This window comes from Siniperca chuatsi, linkage group LG13, assembly GCF_020085105.1.
Source record: "Siniperca chuatsi isolate FFG_IHB_CAS linkage group LG13, ASM2008510v1, whole genome shotgun sequence".
Classification (NCBI taxonomy): Eukaryota; Metazoa; Chordata; class Actinopteri; order Centrarchiformes; family Sinipercidae; genus Siniperca; species Siniperca chuatsi.
The window spans coordinates 19,258,048-19,280,866 of NC_058054.1; the positions used below are offsets into that span (position 1 = coordinate 19,258,048).

Below are 22,819 nucleotides of genomic sequence, written 5' to 3' on the forward strand. Positions count from 1 at the left end.
CTTGACATTTCAGGTGATGACCTGGATGGTGCCATGTAAATGACTGAAGACCATGAAGCCCACACACAAGCTGCTGTTCGTCCTGTGCCCCATGCTGGTCCTGGGCTTTATTTACTACTCCTCCGGGAAGCTACATCTACACGTATGGGGCCAGAAGCCTCGTAAGTGACATCTCCAGTCTGACCGTTTGTAACATTTATTCATCACCTGATCATCCATCTGTCATAGCCCATAGTCCTTTTGAAACCTACGTGGTTTTTATCTGTGTTATTGAGAAAATCTGTCTTTTGCTGCCTGCCTCTCTGTGCTGACTGACAGTTAACTGTCTGTCTTTCTGTTTGTCTAGTATGTCAAGTTGTGTGTTTGCGTCTCAAAACCTGTCCGTGTCTGATATTAAATTAGTTTTTCATTCACTTTACCAGAGCACCAGATGTTATGGGGAGAGTTTAATCACATGTTCTTGTACATCCTGTGTTAGTTGCTCCATCTCTGCTACCTAAAACCAGCCCATGTGGGTTGTCTCACAGATGGAAATCTATTGACAGCCCTCTCCCTTGTTTACAGTAAGAATACCTATGTGTTAACCACATAGATGAAAGCCTTTTCTGACTCTGTCTTAAACAGCGTACTTATTTTCTCATCTGTTTTTGTAAATGAGATTTCCACACTTGGATGATGAAACCCTAACTCACAAAACCAAAAATGCACTTCACCAATGCCCTTTTATAACATACTGAGGCAGAAGTCTTCTACTTTCTATTTAAAAAAAAAAAAAAAAACCTGGTATGTCTGAGTGCTGGTTATGACTCAGTGTGATTTCCTTGAAATGTTGGATATCCTGAGTTTTTGAGTCCATATTTAGAAAAGTAATGATGGTGGATCTGGATCTGGACCTGAACTGATGATTGGGGGTGATGTCACACTGTGTGGGTGCCCTGAAACAGCTATGAAAATCCAGCAGAGGGGGCTAGAAGATGTCTCTTTAACGGTTTTGAAACTTCCTTGACTGTGCCCCCTGCAGAGTATATTTTCTAGGAAAACATTCTCAGGGAGCAGCTTTTGGTGCAGAAAACACAAGTTGTCAGTGTTTCAAATCAGATTGAGAGCCTAGCCAGAGGAACAGCATGCTGTCTCAAGTCCTTTTTTAAACAGAATTTCCCTTGTGTTGTGTCCTTGATATCTTCACACTGGCTGTAATGTAAAGTTTTGCTATAAAGTTTTTGAAATCATAGACCTAACCAGTTTGGATTAGTCTAGGAATGTGCCCATTTCTGTGAAGTCCACTCTTTTCCCCACTGCTGCCTGTGTGATGCAAAAATATGTGCAACATTGATCTTAGGTAGAAGGATGTTTCTGTTTAGAAATATGATGGTTCAGGATGGCATGTTGAAGCCAGGACTGATGCTTTGGTGTTGATTAGCAGAACGAGACAAAAAAACAGACTGGAAGGCGAGTCCTTCTCCCCACAGCGTTCAGGCAGCCTCTCACTGCAGATTCAGACTGTGCCAAATCAGTAACTAATGCTATAGGAGTGTTTATCTCTGCAGATATGCGACCATTCTCGGTCTATATGTACAGTCTGTGGGTCGTAGAGAATACAGAATTTAAGCATATGGTCAAAGTGCTTGAGCCCTGCTACAATGTGTCTTCATGTGTTCATTTTAGTCAGGCCATTGTACCTGCCCTGTATAAACCAGCACTAGCTGCAGCTGTTTTGCAGGAATTATCAACAGGTCAGAGTCTTACGATGGAGCATTACTGACATTTGTGTTATTTATCTTTTCTTATTGACAATATAACAGTATTTGAGTGCATTAACTGTTACAGTAAGAATCATGGCAAATGAGCCACTGTTAAAATTAATTATAAATGTTTTTTATTTTTATTTCTCCATATACCGCAACTTGCCGTGCCCCCCTTTATTTTAAGTCACCCATACCTGTTCCTGGTCCTATGGGCATCTAGCAGACCCACAGTCAAAGGGTCTTGTCCTGTTCAATGTGCATGAATCTCCTGTCAAGCATTTCAAATTGTCTGTATTGTTGAACTTGACTCTACTTTACAATATGTGATGTACTGTTGCAGTTTGTCCATATTGTGGTGTCTGTGGCAAACTGCCTGACATAAATTAGTCCAAATACTGTAGTTGATATATGTGACTTCGTTTTAACTGGGTTTGCTTAACTTAACATTTCTCATCAGTATTTCTAAAAACATCCTCCTTTTGTGTCTTGCCTCACTGACAGCAGATCAGCCTGGTCAGCAGATGACCTAAGCTGTGATCTAAATCACAGCGATTTCTCAAGCTGTGTGTTCAATAACACAAAGCAAAAGGACAGGCGCTTTGATTGCAGTGAGAAATATTGGCTTTCTGCATTACTGCGGTGCCAGATGTTTGGCTTAAAGATGGTCAAAGGGGAACGATGAGCATGTGGATGGTCTCTCCTGCCCTCTGCCCTGGTCAGCTAAGCTATGCTGTCTCACTGAGAGGATCAGATCTGGATAATCTATCTCTCTTCCTCATTCTTGACCCACTCACTGCTCCAGAGACAAATGGAATATACAGAGGCTTATGCCCTGCTCATCATATACATCATTAAGCATCTCTGTAGCTGTTCTATACCCTTTTTGCTACCAGTCATTCTTTGCTTGATAGCATTAGTAAATGCTTGTTTATAGGGCTCTTTATGTCTTCTTGCAGCAGAAAACACAGGTTTGAGATGCACTGGGATATAAATGAAATATCAGGTGAAATATCTGGGTACTTACCATTTGAAAAACGGTGACAAAATGAAAACGATGAGCCTTATTAATACAGAATCAGCGTCTCTGATCCCGTGTTAGTCGCATTTTCAACCAGCCCGAGCCCTGACAAGCTGTCTTCCTGTAGAAAGTGTGTGTGTGGTGCTTGTCACAGTGGACTGTGACAGGAGCTGGGTTTAACCAGCCATTCTCTGTTTTGCTAAATGTTTTTTCTTTTTTTGTGTAGGATTTTTTTCCATTATTCAACCAATTGCCATAGGTAGCATTTCCTGTGGCCATTTTTTTTTTACACTATCTTATGACTCTGCCTGCTGGCTACCTTGGAGTGTCAGTTTCAAAGTAGGTTCATGTCACTGTTGTCATTCCTCTGTCAGCTGGAGTGGATGTTTGACTCTTGTAAGGCTGGAGTAATGAAGGACCCCTGCACTTTTTGTAGCTGTAATGGCTGTGGCTGACAGAATGCCACAGCCACAACCACAGCATGGCTGTGGCTGTGGCTGTGGCCTCCTGCTGAACTGCTGTTTAAAACCTAAAAAACCCGTATTGTTTTTGTGTGCACTTATTATGCAGCTGTACAAGTGATGCGATGATGTGTGCCTGCACAGACGTTATTGGGTACTCATGTTGTTTATGAAGCAAACTTTCTATCGCCTCCAGCTTGTTTTGAGTGTCAATATAGCCAATTACAATACAGCTGTTGTCATTGATCTGTATTCATGTTGTGAGACAACTTTGCAAGCACAAAACAGTGATTTGATTGACTTTCCCGGTGCAGCAGGGCAGAAATTATTGTTGGCCTTGTTTAATAGGTAGTATTTATGAGGTGCAATCAAATCACTATTTTATAACCATTTAGGTGTTTTGACAAAAGAAACAAAAAGATATGTTAGTGGGAACAACTAAATTGTGTGTTTGGCTAGGGTAGGGTAGGGGGAGGTTAAAAACTGCTGAAATCAAGTACAATAATCATGCTTACCAGATAATGAACAAGTTTGAACAAGGTCCACTGATTGGACATTTTCCGGAACTTACAGCCACATCTTATGGCTTTCATCAGCAGATGGAGTTTGCTCAGTTGTCATGGAAATGGTTGACTTATCATGTTACCCAAATATGGAATTTTGGTTTCTTGATAACAGGTTTTTGTATTTGGGAAATATATGGGCATATACAGTCTGGGCAGTACTTGGGCAATATATTGTGTATTTGTTGTATATGGTCGGATGAGCCGCTTTTTGTATTTTATTTTATTTATTTTTGCCGTTTTCTTATTGTGTTTACATTTTAGTGCAGTGTGGATGGAGGAGTTTAAAAAAAAAAAAAGTTGAAAAGTTGTTTTCACATGTAAATTGTGGTTTCAGATTTATCCACCGTAATGTGGACATGGCCTAACATGAACTCTTACACACGGATCCCACAACATAACTTTTTCAAGACTGTTTTATATTTTGAGTCTGTCCTATAACGTAACACGGCCAATTCAAATGGATTGGCCAACTCTTGTGTAAGACTAGTCATCTTCAACTTTTGTCAAAAGTTAGGGTGTATAATGCAGTTGCAGCCAACTTTCTTTTGAATTCAGTGCTTCCCAACAGCATAGTCACTTATAATGGTTTGCTTTGCTGATGGTATGGATTTCGATCTAAGTGGTCTACCTCACCAGCGGTAATGGAACTAGATTGATCATGGTTTACTTATGAAGAAGCTAGAAAGATATGGTATTAGAGGGGTAATATAATCCTGGTTGAGAAGCTACCTTGAGAACAGATATCAGTATGTTCAAGTAAATTATTTTGATTCAGAACTTAGGAAGGGCACCTGTGTGGTTTTGCAAGGCTCAGTGCTGGGTGTCAAGTAGGTGTCAAAATTGTTACATTTTGTTATTTGCTGATGATATAAATTTATTTTTGCTCAGGGAAAAACTTGAAGCAACTTCTGGATACAGTGAACAAATTGGGAATCTTGGGAGGGATAATAGACCATAAACACTGTTGGAAACCTCACATAAATCATATCAAATCAAAACTGTCTAAATCCATTGCAGTACTGCACAAAACTAAGGACATCTTGAATCACAACTTACTATTTATTCTATACGGCTCACTCATAGTTGTATACATAATATACACATTATGGCACAAATGCCATCTTTATACTGCAAAAGGGCCATAAGAATTGTCAATAAGGCTGAAAAAACATGGTATGGATAAATGTGAAAAATAGATGTGTGACAGTTAAAGGATAAAATAGTTGTAATAATGAACTAAAAGAATGTAGTAGGCCTAATATGTGTAAATTTAAGAAAATGTTCAAACATATTACATTTAAAAGATACAAAAGATGTGACCAACACTGAGAAATGACTGACACGTATGATCTATCTATGCTTTGTTTATCTTTTTCTGTCTTATGCTGTTGTATTTCTTTATTATATTTTATTTTGTGTTTGTTTTACTGCTATTTTGGGTAGAGGAAGGGTAATGCTTTAAGTATTAAGTGTAGGCACAATAAGCTTAGGCTTCAGCCTACACCTTTTTTTTCGGTCAGAGAATATTATGGTTGTTTTTTTAATATAATGATTTAGTATTATTTCACAACTGTATGGTCAGTTTGTTGTTATTGTGTATAACTGACAGTTTAGTTTTACTTTGTTACAAACTAACTAGTAACAGCAACACCACCTCGGGGTGAAAGTAACACCTGCAAGGTGCGAAATTACTGTGGCATTATGAAATAAGACTCTCCTGAAATAAATAAAAAGTTTTTGGAAAAACGTCCTTTTTAAAATAAAAATGTATTTATTTATTGAACTATATTGACTCATTTATATATTTATATTTACCTTTATTTATAGATTTATTGCCTCATTTATTTCATAGGCATATTTTTAAAATATTTTTTTATTGTATTTATTTATTTAATAAATGGCATTCCATACAACAGTTGTTCAGGGAGCGTGCTCTAAATATTTCTGACCCCAGCTTGGTTTTCGACATCAGGGATTGCCTGCTCTTGTCTCAGAGCTGTAGTGGTCATCAGTGATACGGCTATACAGTTTCAGCTGGAACAGAGTTTGAGGTTTACTAATTGGGGAATTTGATCTGCCAGAAGCCCTCACATGGAGAGGCTGCATTGTGCTTGCAGCCTTCTATAAAATAACACATTTTTGTACAGCAATTTACATTTGCAGAATTTTATGCTGTCCTTTTGTCACAAGGAGCACTTGTTGTTCTTGTTCTGTTTTGAAGAGGGCTTTGTAGTTCTGTCATGCTTAATCATCGGCATTTGGACGAAATGATATGGCAGCTGTCGTCTGATTATTTTGATAGAAGCGAGAGAGACATTTCTTCTTCTTTTTTTCCCCTCCAAAACCTGTGTGGGTTTTCGTTTGAAGCTAACTTTGTTCTTAATTAAAGGCCCTGAGTTTTAATCTATTTGTTAACAAATTATAAAATTTAATCTGAAAGGGGAAGCAGAATGGCCAAAACTTTGGCATAATAACATGTTTAAAGCCATGTTTAACACATAATTTTACAGAAAAGGTGGGAATCTTTCACATTGTTCTGTAAATCTGTAATAAGGCAGACTTATGTAATAACTCATTCTCTTATATTCTTTAACATTTATACTGTATTGTTACTATCCTCTATGAATGGCACTTCAGTGACGGTAGAGACATTAGAGGATCAGCATTAAAACCTTTGTTTGGTTTCTTTTTGTCTTTTCTTTTGTGTGTTTCTTGATTTTGTGCGTAGCCACGGTCTGTGTTATGCTGATGCTGAAAATGTTTTTTTTTTTTTTTAAATATATTCTGAGTACTTTGGTCTTGGTTAATAGTTGTATGGTTAATAGCTCAGCTCTACAGTGATGATCTTTTTTCAGTGTCTTAACCCCCTATTTGTTTTCAGAGAGGGATGCAGAAGAGACAGCTGTAGTCCTGACTAAAGGGGCAGAAGTGAAAAGAATTACAGGTAGAGGCACTGAGACTCTGCCTATTTATACTGGGTGACTGTCAAACTCTTGTGAAGCGGGTGATTTTTTAAAACTGGGCTGTTAAGGTTCCCTCCCCCCCATGGAATATAAATCTCTGCTAACTCAACAATGAAAGCTTTCCATTTTTCCACTTTCATCTACCTATCATCATTTGTTTTGTTTTGTTCTGTTCTATTACCAAAAATGTTTGTGCTCATTCAGTCCTTATGGGTAACTTTCAAGTATACCACTGCCATAATAATCACAAAAACACAATGGGGGTTTTCTCCAGTTAATTTTCCACTTCATTGGGCTTTCCGTCTTTGAGTAAAGATTGAGACTCAGAATTATAATTCAGCCTACTGGGATTAAAGCTACTAACCTTTCCTTCTCCTCCTCCTCTTCTTACTCTGTAATGTCTGACATTTGCAGTTGGCTTAATTTTCAAGTCCAGTGCTGCCATAACAGACTGACCTCAAACGGGGCTAACTGACCATTTTGTGTTTCAGAGTTGGAAACAGACATCACCGTGGGACGAATAGTAGGCTCAGGTACATCTGCAGCCCCACCAACCCCTACCCATCCTTGTTGTCCCTCCGCCATTTAAAAGAAAATGACAGAACCTTTTAAAACCCTGCAATACTTCAGCGGCCACATTTTGGGTTTGGAAGCTAGCAACATTTTCAAAAAAAAAATTAGGCCAACTATGTCAACCAGATCTGTTACTAACAGGGAAATCAAAGTTTTTCAAAGTAAATTCAAGTTATTACAAGTTGAGCAAATACTGAATTAGGTACCCATGACTACTACTGAGGAATTAAACATCTGCTCAGCCATCGTCAGACACATGAAGCTGCTGTGTGATACAACACTGCCCCCTGTCATCTTGGCTTAGTAACAAATGGTTAGCAATTGAAGCAGTCTGCAGGAGATTTGGTGAACAATACTGTAAGGTTCCACAGACCAACATTTGTCTTACTGGAAGGACCCTGCTGCTTTAATTTCTCCCAAGCTGTTGCCTCGACTTGGCCCTCTGGCTGCTTTATGCTTTTCAACAGAAACATAATGCACACACACATGCACTCACTCATTTTGGTTGCGATGGCAAAGTCCCCATCCTCCAGGGCAGTGCTTGGATCCTTCCCTAGCCAGCCGTCACGCATTCCCATTGTCCTTTTCTTTATCTTTCTCCTCCAGCTTCTCTGTGAAGACCAGATCCGCAACCACAGGAGTAATACCACACTCTTCCTACTTTCAACTAATGCTCATGTTAAACGTAGCACAGTATTTTACAGTTTTATTCTATATTTTGTTAAGTGTTTACAGACCCTGTAAGCATCATTATAACATACAGTATAAGACAGTAGTAGATACTCAAATGACATCATTAAAATAAAGTTCATTTCTCCACATCCTAGTTTTCTGTGCTTCTGTCTTCTACCTCAACGCTTCACCAGGCACCTATCGGCTGCCTCTTTGGTTGTCCATAGGTGATCTCTAACTTTTCTAACTTTATTTTAAACTCAACAGATTGTTTTGGCTGGCTTCTCCCTAACCTTGCTTGTTTGTCACAAATCCTTAATTCTAAAGCTTATTTTCTTTTCCATTCGCCATATTGTTTTCCCTGTGAAAGATGCACAGGTTGTTCACAACTACAACTGATAGTTGAAATTATGTAGATTGGATGACCAGAGCTAATGATCCAACTATATAAAGTTTCAACCCCAAAGATGCCATACTTTCTATCAATGTGCTTTGTGACCTGCATGGTAATGCATTTCCATCTTTGTTTTTGTCTTTCTTTTCCAGTGTATGATAAGCAGGGCTTTCTGCTGCAGCTGGACACAAAACTGTGAGTATCTCTTTCTAGTAAACATTTTTGTCATTTAATGTAACGTGTTTAGCAATTCTCCACCGTGTACTGCGTGGGATATTTCTAACTTGTTATATTTAGAACAGCTTTATTCCCAGTTAGACTTTGACTCCATTCGTTTAGATGTTTTACAGCATGTTCCACTGGATACTTATTCATACAGGTTCTGGTTGACCAATGGGGAAACATGTAAATGTAAACCTTTGGCCAATTAATCTCACTTGATTTTTTTTTTAAACAAACACATAGCATCTCATTGGAGTCCTAACCAAGTCCTGGTGACAAATGCACAGATTTGATTGGTGGTCTGAGTAATACATTAAGAGATTTGTGTGAACTGAGATGTAGTTGGTGTTTTCCCGTTGATTCCAGAGCGGCTGTGGTTTGTCAGGGTGAGAACATGCTATATTAAGTCATTATGCAGCTGTCATTGTGTCAGCGCATCTGTTGATATGTGTATAATTCCCTGAATTGGTTTGACACTCTTGCTCTAAACTGCCACGTTAAGACCCTTTCTCTGCCCCCCTCCCCCATTACAATGCAGGCAATAAACAAATGCTGCCATCACCACCCTCGCAGGGCACATCTGTCCGCACTCTACACACACTGTAAGCACTATGTCAGCACACACTTTAAGGTGGTTTTCACATGGGTTCAGTTTATCTAATACAGCTCTTTACATTATATCTACAGTATCATTAATTACTCCATTAGAGCACATGCATACAATAGTGCAATTCATCTTAAAGCTAGTAATTAGTTTTGTGACTCGGGTCATTTATTCCCGCTGGTGGTCTGGCTGATGGAAAAGTGCCCCTTAGATTTCATTCTCACCAAATCACATGCCAGCTTGAGGCCAATTAAGGCCAAGCTGCAAGTGAACAGCATCCTAGTTTACTGAAATATATTATATTAGTTTAAAAGAGCTTCAAATTGTACAAGCAGGCCCCAGTCAAGCCCCTTCGCCTGCCAATTCTGATTTTCAGGCCTCATATAGTGGCTAAGACTTGGGCTTCTCTCCCTTCTCCCTGTTTATTTGAACTAGATTCATGGCATACATCAGGTTATTAATGATCATGCTTGTAATCTGGAGGTTCTAGTTTTAGCACTGCCAGTGTGATTATTTGAACAAGGCCCCTCTGCTTTGTCTTGCCGCACACAGGTGATACTGCTGTTGCTCAGTTCGCCAACTTCCTAAGCAACCCCTTTTTCTCCTATCTCTCAAGCAGATTGTTTGACAAGCTCAGTTTTTGAGGCTTAGAAATGTGTCAGTATAATAGATAATCAGTTATCATGATGTGTCTGATTATACGCTCCCTCTGTTCCTTTTGTACAGGCCACCAGAGTTGGCATACACATATGGCAACTTCAGTGAAGGAATGTGCAAGCCAGGATATGCAGCAGCCAAGATGACCGCCATCTATCCTAAGTGAGAAGGATTGCTCTTTCTTTTACACATCATTTCAGATAACAGTGTAGAGATGCATTGGATGCAGGCAGGCTCCTTTTTAATCTTGGGTTAAGAACTTCACATACACAATCAGGGGCTTCACAAACAAACCATTTTAATTGGATGTCAGCAGGAGAAAAGCTAAAACTACTACTCGAACATACCAAGATGCATGATGTCACTCCTCAAGCCAGCTTGGCCTTAAGGGTTTTGAGTCAGAAACAGAGAAGCCCCCACATTCCTATCCAATCTTCCCCAGTTTCAATCATGTTTCTATCATGTTCTCCCCCACCACAAAACCTCAACTGTGTCCTTGTGATCCCCCTGTTACACAAAAGAACCTTTGTCACCCGAGTACAAGGTCTCCCATCTTTCTGCTATCGTATCCTAGAGCCTTAGAGGCTTTCTCTATGAACGACACCAACCAACTTCCTGTCCTGACTCATCACGAGCTTTCTGGTACCCAGCCCACACAGTCCACACAATCCTCCACGGCCCTCTCTGATGTCATTGGCTCTTTTGATTTTTCTCTTTGCCTCCATTTGCCGCCCATCTCAGCTCGATCTATAGGGCATTGTCCTATCAGCATTCCTTGAGCTAAGCTAATAGAGGGGCAATTTACCGCATTGCTGAACAATAGCCAGTGGCACTTCAATGCAGTACTTGACCTAGTTATGGGACAAATTCGCCAAACCATTTCCAAGCATAAGCATTGAACCCGATTTATATATTGCCTAAAGATGCATAATGACGTTCAAAGCTTTAGATGAAAAAAATACAGTATACCAGTTCAATTTCCAATATATTACAAAACCTTTTTAACGTTTTTGCATATGCAGATATTTTGCATTTTTGTCTTTTTTTTTTTTTTTTTCGGCTACCAACCGTCCAATCTAATAAAACTGGCTTTCTCTTCCTGCCCATGTGATATTCTGCCCCAATATTCTGTTTTAAAAGGGAAACACTTAAAAATAAGATGACCTCGAAGTGATATCCAAAACATATGGCACAATATATACAGTGTATAGGTTGAATGAATTGACAAACCAACACCACCAGCCACACTGTCAGCTATAAATTGCAGCGCTGCTTAACAAGACAGACGAAGCATTTTTGTGGAACTGCCCTCTACCTATCTGAGAGGCTACGTGTTAACAATGTCCTCCCTCCTAATGACTTCCTCTAATCAGCCGCACGTGTCGGATCAAAGTTCTGTAAAACACAGAACCCCCACCGGGAGCCCACTGATTGCTACCACCTTCAACCCAGTCCACACAGGTCAATGAGGACAATTAACGCCGCACTTTGTGTAAGCCTGTGTGTATGTATGCGTGAGTGTAAGTGTATGGTTGAACCTATACAGTCGTGCAGTACGTGAGTTAATATGTGATTTATTGTGTCCTGTGTGAAAGAGAGTCGACCAATTAACATCTTGTTTGTTAACTTGTCTGTTCTTTCTTTATCTCAGTCTGCTTTGTATGTTTACCAGGCAAAAACAGATCAATTTAAAAGTCTTCAGCTGTTAGAGAAAACCTACTTAACCTCTAGCAGTAAGGTCCTGTGGCTCTCCCTCTAATCATCTCCTGCTTCCTCCATGTTTGTCTTCTCTGAAGCCCCTGCCTGCCCTGCAGAATCCAATTTATTTTCCACACCTCCCCTCCGCTTTACCCAAAACTGTTTGTATTGGAGCCCTAAATCAAGTGTTGGCAGTGAACTTGAAGCGGCACGGTTATGAAAATATTTCCCGTGAGAGATGGACCTCGCAAAGGAAATGAGTACAATGCGTCCCTGCGCGTTAGCTGTTTTGGGACCCCTCACTTTTTATTTAACAACAAGCAGCTCCCTGTCTCTCTGCTTTGTCAGGATGTCAGTGACTGACTGTCGGTCAGGGCTCGGTGACTTGCAATGGTCCTGTGTCATTTATAACCCTTTCTGGCCTCAGAAGTCTTGGGTTTAATGAATCTCCATTTGTTTTGGCAGGACAGAAGTCTCTGAGAGTGTGTGTGTGCCCCTGTCAGGTGATGTGACGAGGAGGAGAGAGTCATACATAACTGCCTCTCCTCTTGAGTCTCTCTCTGCTTTCATGCTTTAAAACTGGAGGATAATGAGGGTATCAAAGACCGATTAGGGTGCTTGGAAGAGGTTTAAGCAAACCGGAAGGCCTCCCAATAATGTCAGCCATGTTTGGTCATTGTTTCTCAGAGCTCCACATATTTCTTGTGAACCCATGGCAGTGTTATGGTAACAAGCTATTCAAGATTCCTGCTGAGAAACAAGGGAGTGTGATGGTGCTTGTGTGTCCTCTCTTGATTCCAGTTTAAAATGCCTTTGCCACTTAGTGTGGTCTGTCGGCTGCTGGAGCCATAATTTATGGTTAGTGAGAGAGAACTTGTGTGGTGGGTAACTGTCAGCCAATAGTTATCGCTGGTGGTCTGGTTTCCGGTAATGAGACAACAATCTCTGTAACTGTCTGTCATAAACAAAAATAATACACACCAGCTCAGTAGATCTCTCCAAGGCACCTAGCACTGTCTTTTCTGTATGCGTCTCCTGATTGATCATTTAGGTCAGACATGGAAATGCACGGAGCTCCATGCATGTTAGCCGCTCTCGTTGTCTCTTTTCTGACGTTGTTTCCCTCTCCTCTCGTGTCCGCCCAGCTTGACAGCAGGTCATAAAAACACACATCCATCCTGAAGCCACACTCGGGTCGTAGGCGTGACTAAGAGGAAATGGCTTCTTTTGATTTTAGAGCTGCAATTAATCAAAGAGGGACACACACACACTAATACAGACACAGGATAAGGAAGAGGAGATGCTGGAAGTAGCAGTTCATGGGGCATTAAAAAAAGTGGTCACAGACGTGTTTTTGAATATCAAACTCAATTTGTTTTTTAATGTGGCAGGATGACTTGCTGCTCGCTGGAGTAGGTTGACTTGTCTGTTCTCTGTCATGGGCAAACACAGGTATTTCATATGTCAGACTCAACCCTCTGTGAATTTCCTGGATTCTTGTTGTTTTATGGTGTTTTTCCTTAAACTGGGGCAACGGTGAGAACAACTTCCTCCACTCTAACTCAGTTTGTAGAAACAGTCTTTCCCCAGAGCATTTAAGGAAAAGGATTCTGGCATGAGTATGTTGTCTCAGCAAATTTATCAAAACTGTGTGTCAGCTGGGATTTAGGCCTCGGTGGAGAGGTTATGTTGATAGGTTATGCTCCCCCTGCCTCTCAGTTTTTATTACCAGCTTAGTTTTTAGCTACCTTGCTAATGTGTGTGCAGGCTTTGCTTCTTTTGAGAGGATTTAACAGGGGAGATGAGGATGCTGTTACATTAATGACAGTAGAAAAAGTGAATTTGTTTATTACTTTGTGGCTTAAACTTTGCCCAGGTCATTAACACTACTGTCCCAGGTGGAGCAAAGATTCTGGGAAGCCACAAGGTCGCTATGGAGAGGAGAAAATGTGTGGTGGGGGAATGCACAACAAAATAAATCATTCTTAATCATAGGGGGTTGGTTACAGTAGTGGCTATACTAAGAAAAGTCATTATTACAACATGATGTATTTTTCTTTTTCTTTCTCGTGCTCAGCTCATGAAAAATTTCTTTTCCTCCTTCTGTCCTTTCTTGCGTTTCATTGCAGGTTTGTGAAACCAGCACCCATGTTTCTTGATCGAAACTTCAAGCGTCTAGCAAAAGTCAGCAATTACTTACCTCCCTTCGGATTCAAAACGCAAGGTAAGAAAAGTTCATTCCATCAGTTACCTACCACTACTGACGTCTTGAATAATGTGTACCTAGATGGTGTCCATGAAAACATAAATACTAGGAACATTTTTGATCTGGTGTGTAGACATGCTAGCATTAAAGACACCACTGAGCCTGTGTTGTTAGTGCTACTGTTTCTACGAGGTTTAGATGCTGTATCGGAGCTTGACAGCAGCTGCATGGTACAGTATTTTATCTCAGAGTAATAAACCATCTGATAGAGTTGGTATCAAGTTCAGATTTGAGTTTTCAATATTGTCCAGATGATTTACAGTTTTATTTCTAAGAGAAATCAGGGATGTGGGCAGCGATTCAGAGGTATGAAACCAAGCTAGTTGTTATGTCCAAATTCCTGCTCTTTTTATTTTTTTTATTTTAATTTTAAGCTCTTTTCATCATCAAGGTTTCTCTCTGATGGTTCAGATGCCAATGTTCTGCCACTTTGCACTTTTCATCATTTGTCATTGTTGTGAGGCTGGTGTTTTTGGCAGAATATATTCTGCCTCAGGTTGGTTACGCTGTAAAGTAATCCAGCACAGTGTACATTTAGTCACCTTTAGTCTTTGCCAAATTTATGCTATCTTGAAATAGTAATGCAAGCAGGGACTGCTTTTGAAAACTCCTGCTGTTGGTTTATTCATGAACAGTCCAACACTGGAGATGTCAGAAACTGCTAAATGGCAGACTTTTTAATGCAAGAAAAGACCTAATATCTATCTCGCATCATTCATGCTTGGTTATTGTTTGACTTATGGGTAGGGATGGATAGCTGGTTCCATTTTGGATCCGGTTCCTGATGCTAACAAAACTCTAATCAAACCTTTTATCTCTCCTCTCTGTCGCTGGTTCAAATGACAGACATCACAGGCAGCAGATTACATCAGCTGTAGCTAATTAACATTAATTGCTTATTAGGGGCTTAAATGAGAAGTTTGGCTGTTCTCTGGTTGATGTGATCTCTGCGGCTGGTGTCTGGATCCAGCCGAAGATTGTTTGTGAGTGAAAAGACACATCAGTCTGTAACACCACTGAACATGAGTGTGTTTTTTGTAGTTCAACAATGACCAACAGAGTGACTCTTCTCTAGAGAAATGATCTACCTGATCCCCTCACATCAATTTAAGAATCTCCTTGTTAACCTTTTGATTTGATATCATATCAACAATTTAATCTGATCAACTAAATTATTCTGGTATTTGGAGTAAGTAGCTGGTGAAGTTTCTTGCAAATGTTGAAAAGTAAACTTAATGATAAGGGATTCGAAAGGATTCAGATTTGATAAGTGGATTTGATACTGGATTTGAATTTGTTAAAAACCTATCAAACCCCACCCCTATTTCTTGGTTTTATTTTCAGACATTATAGCTCAGTTTAAGAAATGCTTTTTGGCAGTTGACTCTTAAACATCACTATTGGAGGGTCCTTGAGCACACCACCAAGACAAGTTTCCAAAACAGTCTCTATTTGGAGCTGGAGGATATTTCAGAAAGGAGGAGCTTTGAGTGCATGTGTTAGATCAAAAATAATCCTGTATTTTAATTTTTAAACATGGGACATCTCTAAAAACTGGCACTCCTCACAGTCTGCATGTGTTACTGTGGAAAAATGCCATGAAACTAACCTGCTATATGGCATATTATATAAATTTCAACTGGCTCAGCCAGTGTTATAACTTTTTGGCCAATCTGAAACAAGACATTTTTCAAGCTCATAATACTCTTATTGTACCATGCCCATAAGTCAGAATATATTAATATTTTTTAGTCGTTCATTTACTATCTAGGCAACGTAGGCTTACGTGTTTTCTCATAATAACAACCTCATCAGTGATTTGCATTTGTTTGCGAGATGAATTCTATCTTGGGACCAGGGAACTCATGTCTCCCAACACTCCGACTCTAGTGTATCCACACACAGTGCTTGTACTTGTTCCCTGACCTTAACACACTCTAGCACTTCAGATATCAAACCAGTACACAGTGCCATGGGAACAGAAGAGATAACATTAACCTGGCTTCAGTGACATGCTCATATCACATCACATATTTTTCAACACTTAGAAGCAAAAGGTACAGTGAATGTTACCTTTGTGCTCTGGCAAGTTCTCCGCTGTCATACGAACACACACACATGCACACACAAAAGAGCACTCCCTGTGTGAGTGTCACACCTGGTTTCTGTTTTCTCCACGGCTGCGATGGCAGTGGGGTTTCCCTTTTAGTGGTACTCATGTGGAGAGATGATACGTGTGGATCTTGAATAGAACGCCACAAAGGATTCCAAATTGGGAACATGGAGTGGTGGTGGGCGGGAGTTTTATTTTTATTCTGCCAAGAGGTATCTTTGGCACACATCAACCGTAGCCTGAGAACAGTAAAGCTGTGTTGATTCGGTCGGAAAAAAAACATACTTTTTAGCACCGCAGGATGCCAGTCAGCCACTGAACGGTCAATTTGAGTAATAGGCTATATTTTGCATTAATTGTTAATTATTCTCAGAGTAAATTAAATGTTATTCACTCTCTAAATATATAATATCTGTCTGTAGTCCAAAGTGAACTTAGTAAAGCTATTTATATGATGATGTTCATCAGTCAGAGAAAATCAACATTTTTATTTTAAATGTTTTGTATGAAAAAGTTTTAATGCTTAAATCCTTCAGTATTGTTTCGTTTCTGTCAGCCTTCTCCTGTTTGTTTGTTGTTTTTTTGTTACAGCAAGGTTGACAGGTACAATATGTATTATTACCACAGTGGTGTATGTTGATGAACTGAAGTGTTTATAAAGTGGGTGAATATTGCAATACAAAGTGGGAACGAAAAGGTTAGTTTTAGAAAACCCCTCCTCAGAGCTGAAACAATTAGTTGATTAGTTGATCATCAGAAAAATAATCAACAACAATTTTGATAATTGATTAATTGTTTAGATCATTTTTCAAACAAAACTGATGAAAAAATGCCAACATTTTCTAATTACAAATGTGAGGATTTGCTGCTTTTCTTTCTTATTTAAATTTTATTTTTTTCATTTTTTGTACTAAATAATCATTTAAACTAAAACATTATGCAAAAAATCATTAGTTCATCATAGCCCTACAAAGCTTCATGTGCTTTATTTGGGAAACCTGTTGGGCAGGAGGACACAATGTTTAAATGTTTAGTTTAGAGTGGAGTTGTTCAATATCACCAGGCTTGTTAACATCCGTCTTTAGCTCCTATGATGATAGGAGACGCAGTTGTGTGTTATACTTGGAAGATGTGCAGAAGATCATAAAGCTTGGTGTATAAATAATCAGTACACATTACAGTACCCAGAAGTTCCCAGAACTGCACAGTGCTTTGAAAATGAGCCCTTGTTGGCTAAAAGGATTTAGCTAACTGAAAGAGGCCTTCATAAGGTATTTCCTACTAGCAGTTGTTGATGACAGATATTCACAGGAGTCAGATCTTATATTAGAGTGCAGATTACACAAATGTGTTACTTTGGTTAGGTTAATGCAATTATAATCATAATCAAAGTATGATGTTTACACTAGCTCTGCCTCAGTCACATGGTCACACTTTGGATGTTAGAGGTTTATCATTTTTGTAAGTACATTCATAAAAACCATCAGTAAAATACACAGAACACAGCAAAACCTTTTTTAATTGAGACAACGGTGTATTGAACCTCTTGTAGTGTGAAGCAAATGAATCAAGTTATGTCCTCATCACCTAATTCAGAGTATTGATAAATGATATTACTGGGCCAATGAGTTTTCACTGTGGATATATTTGTGGGTGCCCACACACAATTATGCATATACTGCATTATACTGTACACATAGTAGGAAACAGCCAGAAAGACAAAGCAATCTGTTGCCAAAGATTTGAACACCCCTCAGATATGCAGTCTACAACATGGAAATATAGATGGTACCACCTTGGGCCGTACAGCTGTTTTTCAGGATTGTTCACTTATCAATACCCTTGATAAGTTAGTCATCAAACAATAATTTTTTCTTTTTTTAGCATGGCAGTTGTTGTTGAGTCAAAAACCTACTAAAGTGCAGGCCTAACAAATACCACTCTCTCATCATATAATATTTTTATATTGTTTAGGCTACAGTCTCAAACAATGTGTCTGTGTTTATGTTTTATGTGATGCTTGCGACCTTCCTCTGTGTTACCAGTTAAGATTTTTGTCATTTCAAGAGTTCCATGTTGGACCAATGTCTGAACCTACAGCCATTCGTCTTTGGCTCTACCATGAGACATACTTTGCTGAAGTGTTTACCCCGGGTACTTATCACAATTAGCTTCCATGTCGTCCTCTGGAAGAGAGTCCTGCCCATTGTGATTTTTCACTTTTCACCCGCTTGGATCCAGGTGTGGTCCTCGGCCTTGTGTTTATGCTGCTCGGGGTGATGCTTGACACCAGACATCGACACCACATCCAAACAATGGGCTGTTGCTCTGCTCGCCTCTCCTCAGCAGGTTAATCATTAGGATCGTTAGCCAGGGTGAATGGGGCTGTAATATGTCTTACAAACTGCTTTGAGGCCCCAGTCTAAACTCTCTTGTTCTCACTCTCGCTTTTGCTGTTTCTCTTGGCCCACCTTTGCAGACTATGTGCTATATGGAGATTATATTAAGTGAAGTAGAGAGGACAATAAAAATGCCTCTCATTTTTTAACAATGTGACGCAGGGAGATGATTAGCTGCCATCATAATAGTTAAATCCAAGTAGTCCTTCCATGGTGCTTCCACATTACTACAAATGTGAATCAAAGATAGCAACAATTGTAATGAAATCTGCACATTTGGGATGTTATGATGGGTTTATGAGAGGCCTAAAAATGGTCAGGGGAAGAAAGAAATATATGTCACATCTAATGCTGAAAGCACGCCTCGTAGAACATGGCAGGAATGTGTGCTATGGCTAAACATCCCCATTTCTCACCCTGCGATCAGAAGGGTGCTAGCCACGCAAGGAGACGAGCTCAACATCGCCCACTTAACCGGGAGAATGTGCTTGTTTGAAAACAGCATTCCTCTCTGAGTGCTTTTATGGGAGAGTTTCTCCATACACACTCATACTATCCTGAACCCTGTATGTCTGTCTCTCCCAGATCCTCTCCTCTCAGGAACACAACAGCCTTTTTCCCCTCTATAATCCATCACCATTATTTCTGAGGGCTGATTGGTCACTCCTTATCTGTGACTGAATAAACGGAGAGAGGTGTTCTCTCCTCCGACGGTCTTAAGACCACCTAGATTGCTATATCTTGAGTGGTATGTTGAGGTCCATGGCAGTTTGTTAATTTTTTAAAGGAGCAATACCCTCAGTTTTGGCTTTTCAAATATTTCATTTTCATTATTAGAGAATATCACCTCATCTGTAATGTTAAACTGATGCACTACTCCATAAGGAGTGAACGTTTAAGGTGACTGACCTGACAATAGTGCTACATTTTCCACTGTCAAATTATGAGATACAGTATCTTTGATGCAGAGAATTTGACACTAGTTGTATGTATCCAGTCTCCCATTCATTGCAAAGAAAGCAATTATCCACAAATATATTTATACACACTGCTCTGGGCAATAAAATTACCTACACAAGTATTTACATTAGGTATGCTCATGTAAGAACTACATTTTTAATATTGTGTACTGCAGTGCAGTGTATCTTTAATTGTCCTCTCATGGTGGTTTTTTTCTGCTGCAGAGAGAATCATAGACAGCATTTTAACTACCACGAAAAATTATGGACTTGGAGAGAAGCTGGACAGGTAATTATTGCTACTCACCCACATCAACATGAAGTCCTGTTTTTTGTCTATCCATCAGTTCTTAATTTTACTAACTGCTGACCCTCCTGCTTTACAGTCTCAGCTGTAAAAGATGCGTCATTGTGGGCAATGGGGGCATCCTGTCCAACAAGTCTCTGGGTTCCCGTATAGATGACTACGATGTAGTAGTGCGGTAAGATGATGACATAGTAAAATAAAACGCTATGAATATAAATGTCTGAGCAATTTGTCCCTCAAAACAACAGTATTGTGTATAAACTATATAATGTACAGGGCAAGACAGTACAAACACTATGGAAACAAGATCCTTTGTGATATTTAATATATCCTAATTTAAAGAACACCTTATTAAAGCGCATATATAGTAGTTGATGAAGTGTAAATAAAAACATCCCAGGTTCTTAACTTCTGTTCCATGGACTTTTCTTAAACCCAAATTCCACTCAAAAAGACATTTTGTGCTGGCAGGTTGAATGAAGCCCCAGTAAGTGGTTATAGCAAAGATGTCGGGACCAAAACCACCGTGAGGATTACCTATCCAGAGGGAGCTATCCAGAAGCCTGAAAACTATGAAAAAGACTCACTTTTTGTTTTTTCCGCTTTCAAATCGCTGGATTTCAAGTGGCTCAGACAGATGGTCTTCAAGGAGAAACTGGTAAGGATATGTTTTAAATCATTAACGAATGAGAATGAAACTCTTGAACACAATATACACACACACACACACACACACACACACACACACAACCCCGAAAGATCTAGGAATGACGACTCACCGCTGACAGATTTGCAGACAAAGTAGGTGTTCAAATAGAAATAAAAAAATCCAAAATGAGAAATTAGTCTACTGCACACCAAAACTCAGCTTAAGACCCACTTACATTTAAAAAAAATAATAATAATAATAATTTCCGCATTTTTTTCAAATACTGAAAGAACATCAGACTCGTTTTCTCACTTAGGATTCCTGCAGCCACTGAATTATACTGCAGAGAATTTTTCCTTCTCTGGGTGTCTAAATGTGTCTTAATATTGGAGTTGTGTATTGTTGTTGTCTAACCTCTGATAACGTTTTGTACATTCCTTCCTGTGGAAGTGTAAGCAGTTTTCATAAAGGAGTGAGGACAAAATGAATGTCTACTATATAACGGGGATGTTTCAGATGGTTTGACTATTTAATGTGGAGAAAAACCAATGTATGCAAGTATTTTGTTTCCTATTTCTCTGGTAACAGAGTGAATTTTCTTCATGCTATGTTGCCATTTTCTCATGAATTATGTTGTTCCCGTCTTAACCTGTTCTCTCACATTCGGATGTTGCCCTACTAATAATTATGAATTAATTGACCTCCATAACAAATCTTTTGGGTGTCCTTCAGAACCATATAATTGCCACAGTTAAATGACTGTGAATTGGCTTTTTAATCACAAGGGTCAGACTGAATGACAGAACTAGCTTTCCCTTATCTTTTTAAGTATTACAAAAGGCAGTCATTTTTAATGGCTCCTGTGTCCTTTTATATCCATTGTCACTAAAAAAGCTCTCCATAAGCAGTAAGCACTTTCATTTTGTTCTTGTTTAACAGTCTCTAGTATCTCTTTGAGATTATTTTGAGTCCATTCAACTCAAAGACAGTGGGAGTACTTAGTAAAAGCTCTTCATAGAGTCATTAAAATGAAGCTAGTCGTAATTTAAAGGACCATACCAGTGTTTTTACATGTTTTAGACCATTTACTAAAAATCTGTATTACTTGACATTATTGCAGATTTGTAAAAAATGATTTTCATTTAACTTTATTTCATACAGTAGATTGGCATTACTATACTTAAATTATAAAAGTTTCCCACATTAAACTTTACTGCAATGTATATGTAAAATAACACAAAAAGGTTGGAAATTGCAAATGTAGTTAATTATATGAAAGATACTGTACGTACGTTATAAACAAATGTGCTAAACCATGCAAAAGCACAATCATTAAAGGCACGGGTTGTACACAGGTTGAAGAGCTAAACTCCTTATTTTTATTTTATTTTTTTTAAATCTCATTCTTCATGACGGATGCTTCTGTCTAATCTGGCGACCCAGAATTGGGGAAACCTGCTTTATTTTCCAGCACAGCTGTGTGATTCTGAGGGAGCAGCTGTCAGCTGGATTTTTTTTTTTTTTTTTTACAAGATGACATTTGTCAAAATAGCACAGTCATGAGTGAGGGAAGGGGGAGAAAAAATAAAATGGCAAGGACTGTTATATAGGGGATGGAAAGGGCATACAATGGCAAACTGAAACTGACCAATGGTGTGAAGTTGGATTAAAGATTGAGAGAATAGAGGAAAGATAGATGGAAAGGATGAAGTGAAGTAGGTTAAAGGGATAATAGCTAGGGAAAAGAAAATGAGCAGTGGAAGGTAACAGTAAAGTAAAATGGAGGAAAATAGCTGGCTTGGCTGGCTGATGGCCCCTTCAGCCTTTGATAGGGCCCAGATTTTTCTGGTGTGTCAGAAGGAGAGGACAGTGGAAATGGCTGCCTGGGATAATTGATCTGGCCCCTGGCGTCCAACTCAGCCCTCTTTGATCTGCTGAGGAAGGAAGAATGTTTCTCATGGGTTAAAAATCAGGGGGAAAAAAAGGTGTCTTTTGGTTGGAGCCTTGATGATGATGATGATAATATGGAAGAAGAGAACTGACAGATGTGCAAAGACCCATGTTTGACGTATGGATTGTCTTTTTTTAATTTTATGCATCTGCAGTAGTTAATTTACTGTCATATAAATATATCACCCTATGTACATTTCCTGTGCAATTTCCTCAAATTAATGATCACACAGCCAGGGTCATTGGAATTTCTTTTTGGTACAGCATCGTAGATAAGCTCTGTTCATCGTGTCAACAAAATTATACATACATACATACATACATACAGGGTCTTTTGAAATCTAATCCCACTTATTACTGCTTTTTGTGTGATATATTGTATAACTAATTTAAATTACTGTAGAATTTATGTGCTAATTTAAACGCAGGAGAATACGCAAAGATACAAGCAATTAATTTGTTTTCTCATGAAAATGAGAAAATGTAATTTTAGCACATAAGAAGCTACATAAGTAGCATAAAAGCAGTGACAAATGCTGAAACAATTACCTTTTTTAAAAACCACACGTTACCGGGTCAACAGTATCTGTTTACTATGGAAAC

At 39.1% G+C, this 22,819-nt stretch overlaps 1 protein-coding gene across 17 annotated transcripts in view; it reads left to right on the forward strand.

Moving 5' to 3' along the window:
- Window positions 1-22,819, forward strand: part of st3gal3b (ST3 beta-galactoside alpha-2,3-sialyltransferase 3b) — a 50,227-nt gene that overhangs the window by 10,337 nt on the left and 17,071 nt on the right. For 9 of the 17 annotated variants that reach the window (XR_006380502.1, XR_006380503.1, XM_044220287.1 and 6 more), the window contains 9 exons: window positions 14-161; window positions 6,672-6,734; window positions 7,245-7,286; window positions 8,545-8,587; window positions 9,945-10,037; window positions 13,703-13,797; window positions 19,536-19,599; window positions 19,697-19,792; window positions 20,089-20,275. Coding sequence is in view for 15 of the 17 variants with exons in the window: in XM_044220287.1 (XP_044076222.1) it covers window positions 53-161; window positions 6,672-6,734; window positions 7,245-7,286; window positions 8,545-8,587; window positions 9,945-10,037; window positions 13,703-13,797; window positions 19,536-19,599; window positions 19,697-19,792; window positions 20,089-20,275 (792 nt within the window). In the remaining 2 variants the exon portion in view is untranslated. Of the gene's footprint in view, window positions 1-13; window positions 162-6,671; window positions 6,735-7,244; window positions 7,287-7,932; window positions 7,967-8,544; window positions 8,588-9,152; window positions 9,217-9,944; window positions 10,038-13,702; window positions 13,798-19,535; window positions 19,600-19,696; window positions 19,793-20,088; window positions 20,276-22,819 lie in introns of those variants that run through there. The other 8 variants (XM_044220296.1, XM_044220293.1, XM_044220297.1 and 5 more) reach the window with 8 other exon arrangements.